This window comes from Poecilia latipinna, unplaced genomic scaffold (assembly GCF_001443285.1).
Source record: "Poecilia latipinna isolate Pla-1442-1.1 unplaced genomic scaffold, P_latipinna-1.0 Scaffold438, whole genome shotgun sequence".
Classification (NCBI taxonomy): domain Eukaryota; kingdom Metazoa; phylum Chordata; class Actinopteri; order Cyprinodontiformes; family Poeciliidae; genus Poecilia; species Poecilia latipinna.
In genome coordinates, this window is record NW_015113054.1 from 442,767 (window position 1) to 453,856 (window position 11,090).

The following is an 11,090-nucleotide window of genomic DNA, read 5'->3' on the forward strand; positions in this document are numbered from 1 at the left end:
TTTTTTTGATAAATAAACCAAAGTTGTGCATTTTGTTAAACCTGACATACCACTGACGAAAGCAGCAAGTCTTAGTTCAACAGTCAACTAACTACCTTATAGGTAGTTGATGCGCCAAACACTAATTCAGTCTGGACTGAGTATCACAATACAACCTTCATCTTTCTACTTTATAACTTAAGTATTTGCAGCTGCAGTAAACTAGATTGAGAATTTAAAAAAAATCTGGATGTCTACCCATCCAGGTGCTGCTGTCTATCTCAATCTGGATATCTTTACCTATAAAAAGAAGAATGGCATGTCTGTATGTTTTTGAACAAGTTGGGATACTTTGCTTTCAGTATTGCATATTGCATGTTTTGCTAATGTTTTGCAGACCTAATGCTGGGTGTGTGTATTTTACTGCCGCTGTGATCTTTGACTACTTCTTCTTTTTGTCTGTGACAATTCTTGTCTTCAGCTTTCTAATAAATATCACTTGATTAAAGTGCAGAATATTACCATCAGTAAACAAAACACATTTCTCACTCCCACCATTTTACCACTTTTGTTTGTATCAACATGCCCTCTGCTGAAAACCCCCATCATGCCTTTTAAATATATGTGAAATGTTGTCATGGAAACAAATGCTTAGCTTAGGCCTATGCGTGAGTGATTATTGTTTTTTCCCTGTGCCTTATGAAAAGCCTGTTGAATTAGCTATTACTACAGCAGAATAAATGAGACAAACAACTGCTGCATAGCTCACAGCATGCAGATTCTGAGACATTAAGATTATTAGAATATGAGGGACAAGGAAATGTTTAATAAGTCTCGTGGAGCTGAATGATCCTGCATTTGAGAAGGCAATAATATCACATCTACTAAGATTCCATATAAAAATGAACATGTTGGGTGGAAAAGGGCTTTCCCATCACTAATGTTTGAGTTGTCTGGAGAAGACACACTAGCTATGTGTTAAGCTCAAGGTCCATGTCGATATACAGTGAGTCTGAAATGTAGATACTTAGCAACAATTTATTGCTAGGTTTTTTTGATGTGAAACATTTTTTACTATGAATGTGACAACTATCCTTTACAATCAACTAAAAATGTATAAAAAATATGGGGAAAAACAAATTAAATAAATATAAGCAGCAAATATATACTGTGAAAAGTAGTTTAGGCTTTGAATAGGACTATATGTGTTAAGGCGAAAAAAACTTTATATTGGGGTGAGGCTATGTTTAATAGCAAGGTGTCAGGAATATGTTGATTTAAATGTAATTGATAATGTCAATGCAGTATTCAGCAATGTTTTTTCTGTTGAATGTTTGAATATTATTGATGTTGTGCACGTCTTCTCTGTGTGACTATGAGATTTTTATTTATTTATGTCAGCGTACGCAGAACTGTGAGTGTGGAAATACGAGGCACTTGTTGTTCTCCAAGTTCCAACCTAACCTTTGAATAATGTGATGCTGAATTATTCGGCCTCGTTATTTTGTTTATTCAAAGCACTGTGTTTAGCGTGCGTGCACTGATTCTAAACGCTAAAAGATAATAGCAGGTCTTTACTGTTAGCACAGCAGTATAGGATGCTGCCAGCATTTTTGCTTGGATTTCAAAACGGCACTTGTTTGACTTTATCTAGCCCTACATAACTATACATCAACATTTAAAGATTTGAATTGATGCAAAGTTCACCAAGCCTTGCGTAAAACATATTTGTGTATTGCTTCAGCATTATTGTTTTCTAGGCTTCTGACTTTTTCTTTATATTTACATTTTCAGAACCATCTTTTAACTAAACATAATTAACTGTAACCTACATTACTTAAATTTTAGATAAAACTACATTCTTTACAGATGCTTTCATCTTTATTTTACAAGGACCACTTTTACTACAAATAAGATATTTTTCACTGTGCATGAATAACCATAAACACCTGTAATTAGTAGAGATTATTCAGTGTTTTTATACTTTATTCTGCTTTTCAAATCTTAAAAGAAAATTTAATGCTCTTGTTCTTTTTTTCTATATTGTCAAATATAATTATAAATGTAAGTTGGCAACAATTATGACATCTGTGTACAGACACTCTTTCATAGAGTTTTCAACATTATGTTCTTTATATGTTATTTGTTTATTTATGTATTTATTTACAGTGAAACCAAGTCCTCCATTCAACCTGTCACACGTTCAGACTGTGGAGGGAGATCTCATTGTCAGCTGGAAAGAGCCATTAGACTTTAGTGATGATTTGCTAGCCTATGAAATCCGATATTCCCACGAAAATACCAACAAGAACACCCATAAAAACTGGCAGGTGGGTAGTCATTTGGTGAAATCTAGTTTTACATGGATGTATATCCGTGATCATCCTCTCTACTTTTTTCCAGGTGGTGTCTGCACTTGAAAAGCCCAATGTGTCAGTGGATTTGAAACCCTTACTGAAATACGCCATCCAGGTTCGCTGCACCACCCAAACTCAGCTGTGGAGCGACTGGAGTGACCCCTACTATATCACCCTGAACAGTGAGGACTGCTAGTTTTTTTCTGTAGATTAGTTTCATTTTAAAATATTTTTTATATATATTTTTTTCTTTAAGCATTCATACTCCTTGAACTTTTGGAGTTATGTTGGAACCAAAACTAGTAATTCTGACTGTTGGGGTCTGAAATGCCTGCACTTTGTTTCCAATTCTGTTTTTGTCATTTAAAGAAATAACCTTTAGGTACAGGCAAGAGACTAAGGGCTTTTGGTGTGACTTGAACTTGCTTTTTAAAACTAAAAAAAAAAAAAAAATGATGGGGTCCAACAGTTTCTGGGGATGTTGATGTCCAAGAGAAGGAGTCAAAATGCATCAACTGACCATATGTCATCATTTATTATGTAATTTCTGAACTATTGATTATCACCTGGAGCATTTTAAGAAAGATTTAAATCATTCAAAAGCATTTCACAGTATCAAGCATTCTACACCATGTATAATAGATCTATCTTGGCATTTGTATTTATGTTGCATCAATGTTGCGGTGCACATACCTGGTTGATGTTGTGCAATCAATTGAATTACTGCAAGTGGAGACAGGTAGGTAAAATGGTGAATGCAACTGTTTAACGCAATGGCTCAAGAGCCATAAACATAAAACACACCAGTACTGTATACGTTTTAACTAGAGGAAAACTACTGCCTTGTGCTTCAGTGCAGTAAATGAACTTGTTTCATGTAGACACAGAACTCTATGCACCCCATGCTGAGTTGCTGTGCAACAGAGTTATGCTTTGCATCATTATTTCATGTTTACTGCCACTTGGCTCAACAAATGTTTGACAAGACTTAAAGAACATCAACACAAACAACAGGTGTTTCATGCAAATCATAAGTCTCATTCAGTACAAAACAGAAGTCTGACAATGTGATGGCAGATCAGTATCAGTTGCCTATAGAACAACAACCACAGGCAGGTGTGGCAGGGAATCCAGTACTTCACCAATTACCAGGCCAACCTAGCAGCTGCAGCCTGCCTACGCTGAACATCTTCTTTAACTTTTTCTGAGGAAAAGCTAACAAAGGCTACACAACATCGAACAACCCACAGCAACTGGACCCTCGTTGTAGGAGAGCATGAGATGAGGTCTACCTTGAAGGCCATGTCAGTGGCCTTCAAGGTCAATGGTCTACATTTCAGGCATGAGTAATGCCTGAAATCCCACACTGTTCCCTTACCTAAGAAACTAAACATTTCTGGATTCAACGACTACAAATCAGAGGCGATGAAGTGTTTTAAAAAACTGGTCTGGGATCGTATTACAGCAAGTCCTCCCCAAACTCTGTTCATCCTTACAACAACGACTGCAGAAGCTCAGTTTGTTCCCACTAGAACCACTGACAGGATATATGAGCGAATTAAGCTCTTATGTTATCAACTGGATGTAACTGAATCTCATGCATTTGGAGTTAATTTGACCCTTTGCCTTTCTTATAAAGTGTCCTGACATTTGTCAAAAGTTCTCTGGGGTGATGTGGTGGCACAGGGGTTAAGCACAACCCACATATGGAGGCCTTAGTTCTTGACGTGGTTGTTGCAGGTTTGATTCCCGGCCTGGTGTCCGTTGTCGCATGTCCTCCCCCTTCTCTCATTAGCCACTTTCCTGTCAATTCACTATCAAATAAAGGCCACTAGAACCAATAAAACCTTTAAAAAAGTTCTCTAACCTATGTAGTTCTTGAATTCACCAATTAATCCTTATTGCATCTTGTATTAGTTCACATTTTCAGGGCAAAATTTCATGTATAAAAAGCTTAAAATATATTTCACATGTTTCCCTGTGTGCAGAAGTGAGCTACATCCCTCAAATGGTAGTGGCGCGAGCCGGCGATAATGTAACGGTTTATTGTGTGCTAAACGGCCAGAGCGCCAACGCAAATACGGCCATGTGGTCCCTCAACCGAAGGGTGCCGCTTGATCCCAGTTTGTATCATCCTGTCAACCAGCGGGTAAGACAAAGCACTCCATCAAATTCTTTAAGGGTTGGATTTATTTATTTGTTTTTTGCTATTTAAACAACACAGACTAGACATGACATGCATCTCTCTGGACATTTATTGTTTTACATATTTTAAATCTAACATAGGTCAGCCAGATCACATTCACAGCTTCAGAAACTGGGTTGTCTGACCTGCTGACCTGCACACAGGAGTGGAATATTCCTTATAGCAAGATCTATGTGGAAGGTGAGTTTTGTTACCGCGATAACAAGCTGAACTGAATTATATTTACTTATTGACCCTAAACCATGGGTGTCTTGTTCCAGTCTTCAAAAAGTTAGGGTTAATGACCTTAGATGTGTCTCTGCTCCAGTACAGCTGACTTAAATGGTCCTTCTCATCATGTGATAAAGTTCACAGAGGTCTGCTAATGAAACATCATTTGATTCAGATGTTTAACCAGAGAAAGAACTGAAACATGCAGGATAGAGGCCCTTAAGGACTGACTTTGGACACTGCTAGTAACCTGTTACTAGAAGGCAGTGATCTGCAGAAGCACAAAGAAAGCATTTGGTAGTTGGACAACCTAATTAATCTAATTGCAGCACATTTGTCTGTGAATTAATCTGCTGTTGTGTGTTTCAGGAGGATTCATCAGCATCACGTGTGTAACCAACGGTGACATTGACACTATGACCTGCAGATGGGAGAACAAAGAGTGGGAAATAGTCAAATTCCGGTCCAAGTACTGATGCATTTTAAAACACTCCATGTTCTTTGCAGTGACCTTTGTTTTTACAAGTGGCAGTGGTGGACAGAGGCAGTCCTAACCTGTTTGGCACCCTAGATGTTGATCCACCACCACATGTGGAATAAATAGTCTAATTGGAATCAGACTATTTTTTAGCCATAGAATTTATAGCACATAATTTTTATCCCATGCAAATATATTATTTTACTTTGAAATTTCCTGCAAAAATTTAAGCGTAAAATTCAACCTTTCAAAGTTCACACTTCAAATTTGCCTGCAAATGAGGTGACCTTCTCATGATACAAGCCAGCGCAGAGAGGCTTTTAATCTGTCAAATTACAATCCTTTCATCATGCCATAGTCAGCTGGTTAGCACAGCTAACTGTTAACAGTCACACCTCTGGCCCATTGCACTGGTGTCACTTGCAGTCCATCTTGCTGCTCTTGTACTAATAAAGTTTGCTTATAAATAAAATCAGATCACTAGGCTGCATGAAATAAAGTTAAGCCTTATTTCTCTGTTGTGTGTCTTTGTTTATTGCACAGGAGTGCCGAGATGTCATGTGACGAGATGGAGGAAAGGGTGAGAGGTGGCGAGGACGTTGGTGAGATGGGACATGAATGCATGCCAATCAAAACTACAGAGAAAGTCTGCACATTCCACCCTTTGAAGATGAATTGCTACAAACTGTGGCTTGAATTGCATACCCGCCTAGGTGTCATCAGGTGCAAACCTGTTTATGTATCACCCATAAATCATGGTAAGGGAGAAGTGTTGAAATCTGTATTTTGTAAAGGCCTATTCAATATCATTGTAAAGTTGTGAGCTTGTAATAATGAAACATTTTACATCATCACAACATTTTAGCAACATTTTAGTTATAATTTGAGTTTTTTTGGAATATGTGGAATGATAAAACACTGAAAGCTATTACAGCAGTTTGCTCTCAGCAACAAATTGCCAAACCAGCAAAAAGGAGGAGCTGAATATGAAACGCATCCATCAGTGCCTATTAAATTGGCAAATTAAAATTACTAAGCACTTCAAAATTTTAAATAAAGAAAGGCATGGCATTTTGACATGAAAAATATGAATGAAAACACCTGTTTGAGCTATAAAATTTCCATTGTAAAATGAACATAAATAGCTTAATGGTTTTACATTTTCACTTTGATTTTATGCAAAGCTGGTTTTATTTGATAATTTGTTCTGCTTATCCTACAATATAAATTTATGATTTTTTTTTTTCAGTTTTACAAGATTGAGTATCTGTGTGCTTCTTCCCACTCGATCTGCAGTAAAACCTCACCCTCCCACTGATGTGACGGCGGTGAGCCGGAGCGGAGGGATCCTGAGGGTAACTTGGAAACAGCCTTCTCTGCCGGTCGAAGGCCTGCAGTGTCAGTTTCGGTACTACTTACTCGACGTTTTAGAGAAATGGAAGGTGAGCTTTTCATACTGTTTCACCAACAAAACCTCTGCATAATATTTGATATGGAGTCTTGCTGTTTACAGTTCTTAAAAATGTATTATTATTAAAGTAATAATAATCAGGTGGTTAGAGACACCTGATTGGAAAAAGTTTGTTACCCCTTTTTTGCTGTGGAAGCAAATTTTAGATCCAACCAAAAGCTTGGAAAAAAAAATAAACTAAAGTATTAAATAATCCCTAAATTTTATCAAATGACAAAGCATAATGCTTTGGCGTTCTTCAGTTATTTGTCACCATCATTTTGATGAAACCTCTTTCCAGTTAAGTGATTGAAAATTCTTCCTGGAAATTGGACACATGCCATGAATTGTGCTCTCTTCCTGATTTACACTCATTTCCTCTCATACCTTTGGGAAACAGAAGGAGTACGTAGACAGAAAAACCAGATGACAACTTTCAATTGAAAATTTCATTCCTAAGACCAGAGCAGCTAAAGCAATTACGTTTTGTTTGTCCAGCAGTCAGTCCGCAGACTTACAGCTCAGAAAGACATGATGGATCTTTGTGGGATTGTACAAAAATCCTTTTGGTACTGATTTGTATAACCTGTTTAACTGACATAAATTTAATCAATGAGCAAGCACCTTTTCCAGTTGTTAGAAATGTTTCTGGTTTTCCCCGATGAAAATATATATATTTATATAAATATGTGCAGTTTGAGAAGCCTGTGTGGGTTACCTGGGCCGAGGTTGAGGTACCAGACATGTGCCAGATCTACGTGGTTCAAGTACGCTGCATGCACACCAGTGGGATCGGATACTGGAGTGAATGGAGTGAGTCTGTCCACTCCACCGCTCAAAACAGCAGAGGTAAACCCGCTTCACTGCTGAACTCAACTCTACGTAACATTTCCGTTTTATATAATAGCATTTGAAGATAAAACAGGATTCAAATTAATCAGCACAAGCAAAGGACTGAACAACAAAAAGAGACAAAAACTGCAATCAGATATTTTGATCAGGTTTGTAAACATCTGGTCTGCTATTGCTATTGTAGGCGATTCTCCAGAAGCAACAAGAGTATCTTTATTTTCTGGATAAACAGAAAATCTACAAACACAGTAAAGTCCTCCAGAAACTACTGTATTTCTAATTTACTCATTTTTAAAGCCTAATTATAGCTCTGTAACTTTTTTTCTTCACTTTTTTTTTGCCCAACTGGAAAAAACAGTGTGGCATAAAACAAAATTCAATTGTTTTCTAAGAGTAAGGTGTAACTCTAAGTTTCAGTTTGTGTGTTCCTACTCTATGCAGGTCAGACACTTAAAAACTCCATAATTAAATCCACAGTCGGAAAGCTGTGGCGAAGGTCATACACAGGCTCCAAATGTTGTTATACTTAAGAGAATTTGACAGGAATCTGTGTTTCCTGTCCTGTTTAAAATGTCCTTAGCCTCTTATATTACCATTCAGAATGATTAGTGCACTAACTGTTGTTTTGTTACAAAGCATGTTTACTTTACCTGTGAGGTTTCCAATGGTCAGCCAACATCTCCACATCCAGAATTAAAACAGTTATGGTTTGTGATGTGCAGTGTAACTCGGCTGGGCTCAATCATCTCATTATGAGTCACCCTTTCCATTAGTGTTTATACCCTCATCAGTCTTTCCTCAAGTATCAGATTGTCTTATTTACCTTGCCAAGGTCGTTCCAACAGTATTTCCATGACAGAGTAATGGAAAACTCTGTCATGGGTTGAAAGAGACCCAGTCTCTTTCAACTTTGATTTCTGCTTGCCCCTCGTCAGATCAAGTTTGCTGTTGTGTTCTCGATCCTGGATCTCTAGTCCCCTCATACTTCCTTTTTTAGTCCCCAAGTGCATTCTCTGCCCTGTCTTCTCTATGTATGACAAATAGAGAATAGATCTCTATTCAAACTTTTGTATTCCGCCTTTCGGCACCAATCTTCCCACTGCATAATCAATAAACTCTCTGACCACATTCTAACCCTGAGAGAACCAGAGTTTCGGACCTCCCACAGGGTAAGGAGAGATTTTGCAAGAGAGAAGAAGACCTTTCTGGCTAATAACTTTTTATTCAATAAGATTATTCTAAGAAATGCGACCTGGCTATTGATGTTCTCATTTTTTAATGAATGTCAGAGTCTGGTTGAGAGTGGAGAGACAGCTTGCCAGTGACTGGAAAAGTCCAATTCCAGTCTAACTTCTTGGTGCATCTAAAGTAAAAAGTGTCTCATGTTAGGCTGCTGCTTCTCTTCCTCAGCTCCTGAACGTGGGCCTGATTTCTGGAGAATACGTCAAGATGACCCAGACAGAAACCAGTCCAACATCACTCTGCTGTTTGAGGTAAACAAAGCATACAGAATGGGATGCATTCAGCTCATGAGACAGGATGGTATACAATACTGGCTTAAGACTAGACCAGAAGAGATTTGAGCAATGATTTGGGGAAAATTAAAAGCATAGTTTAAAATAAAGGGGCTTGATTGTTTATGTATAAAACCTGATATTAACCTTATTGTGAGCTTTGCCGTTTTACTTTCTAAATTTGGCTCACATAGTAAGAAGAAAGGCTTACATTTTTTTTTCAACATTTGAATAATCTTTTTTATTCTTTTGTTTGTAAATGGATCTCAAAACCCCTCCCTCATTATTATTGGGCAATCATTTTCTGGAATCACAGGTAACCCTACCTATAACCCTATAACCCTACCCTAACCCTAGCTTTCCTGCCTGGTATAGTTTTATCAAACATCTCTGTTGTTTAGGCCAAAAAGGCCACAATTGTTGATTTTACGACTGTAGGATTGGAGAACGTTGCTGCACATAGTTTTGCCTATGAAGGTATTGCTAATCATCGACAAGGTCAGAAAGTTTGAGGCCTCAGATGTTTGAGCTTCTCATTAAAATATTGATTAGAGTGTAATAGTGAGCAGCAGAATGAATCTTTTACTTTGTTTTCCAGTCTTTCTCAGCAAATTGGAATACCTACTGTGTGGATGGATTTATTGTCCAGCACCAGGCGTCGAATGGATCTGTGCTGAGGAGGCAGATCGATATGGTGTCCTCCTACAGCTTTGAGTGGAATCAGGAGCTCCACATTGTGACTGTGGAAGCCTACAATAGTCTGGGGAGCTCTGTTAACAACGTCAACATGACGCTGGAGAAACAACCTAAACGTAAGAAAAAAGGAATTAACAGGACATTTCAGCAATCCCTGAGGGAATGTAATCTACTTAGTATACAACAATGAGAGGCTGAACTGTTGTGATGTTTGTCTGTTCCTGAGAAATATTTAGTCACTGTTTCACTGGAACTACTGGAACAATACAAATTCTAATTTTGTTTTTAGATGAGATCATATCAGATGATCACGTTGACTGCATTTCCAGTAAGGCTCTTGAAAATGATTTACATAATGGCTGGGCTTCATGTTCTTCTGTAGTTTATGAATTAACTACAAATTTCAAGGTTAGTTTAATATGTGATCAGGATGTGGTGTCAAAAAAGACTTTATTGTGTGAGTCTGTGCTGGTGAACACAATACTCGGATGCTGAAATGCGAATGATTTAAATAATTGAATGACATGAATGCATCATAAATACAGATTAAATATAAACTGAATCTAAAGGCACCTTTAGATATTTGTATGTTACATCTGTACCTTGCATAAAGCTTTATGACAGCTGATTTATTTATGGAATCCAAAATTTCCTGTTTAGATTTTAATTTTTCTGAATTCTAAACACATTTCACAAAAAGTACAAACAATTTCAAAAGTTTATTGAAGCAAAAACATTTAAAGAGAATATTTCTAACTTAATGTCTTTTTGAAGCCGTTAAAGCTTCAAAAAGACATTTTTTGAAGCTTTTATTTTTTATGCTAAAAAATAAACAGTCAAAACAGTAGCTCTTGTTTCATGAAACTAAAGAAAGTCTTTAAAGAAAGTCTTTAAAGAACATGTACTTAGAAATTAAAATTCTAAAGTCTTCTCATATCACTTCAGCTAAAATATGTAGCTTTACCATGTATTTTTAAAGGAATATACGTGTATCACTGGACACATATACCTGAGGTTGTCTGTGAATGCACATCTTGGTTTGATTGAGAATCTTTGCAGAAGGAGTTGTAAATCCTAGCTTTCTTCCTCTTTGTTGTGATGTGACTTGTTGATGATTTTGATATGCAACATGTTTTCTTGTGGTTCCTTGTTACTCGTATGCGAGAACACCTTGGTTGAGGGAGTTCTCGTGCTTTTGAGACTACAAAAGACCAATTGTGGTCTGTAGGAGACCTGAACCTTTAGTGAACATGCTGGATCGCAGACAAACAAGAAGATGCAGATGGCCAGTATGGTCCTTGTTTTACTGCTGTTTCACTGTCGACATCTGCGTAAAAGAGGAAAGATT

At 37.3% G+C, this 11,090-nt stretch overlaps 1 protein-coding gene across 3 annotated transcripts in view; it reads left to right on the forward strand.

The window, feature by feature from the left end:
* The window catches only part of LOC106951073 (leptin receptor), a 37,633-nt gene extending 27,302 nt beyond the window's left edge, over positions 1-10,331 (forward strand). For 2 of the 3 annotated variants that reach the window (XM_015038349.1, XM_015038347.1), the window contains exons 6-15: positions 2,149-2,309; positions 2,383-2,518; positions 4,325-4,485; positions 4,623-4,722; positions 5,122-5,221; positions 5,774-5,988; positions 6,527-6,672; positions 7,376-7,529; positions 8,943-9,025; positions 9,645-10,330. In XM_015038349.1, coding sequence (XP_014893835.1) covers positions 2,149-2,309; positions 2,383-2,518; positions 4,325-4,485; positions 4,623-4,722; positions 5,122-5,221; positions 5,774-5,988; positions 6,527-6,672; positions 7,376-7,529; positions 8,943-9,025; positions 9,645-9,932 — 1,544 coding nt within the window. In that variant the 3' untranslated portion in view covers positions 9,933-10,330. Of the gene's footprint in view, positions 1-2,148; positions 2,310-2,382; positions 2,519-4,324; positions 4,486-4,622; positions 4,723-5,121; positions 5,222-5,773; positions 5,989-6,526; positions 6,673-7,375; positions 7,530-8,942; positions 9,026-9,644 lie in introns of all 3 variants that reach the window. The other variant, XM_015038350.1, reaches the window with a different exon arrangement.
* Positions 10,332-11,090: the final 759 nt, after the last annotated feature.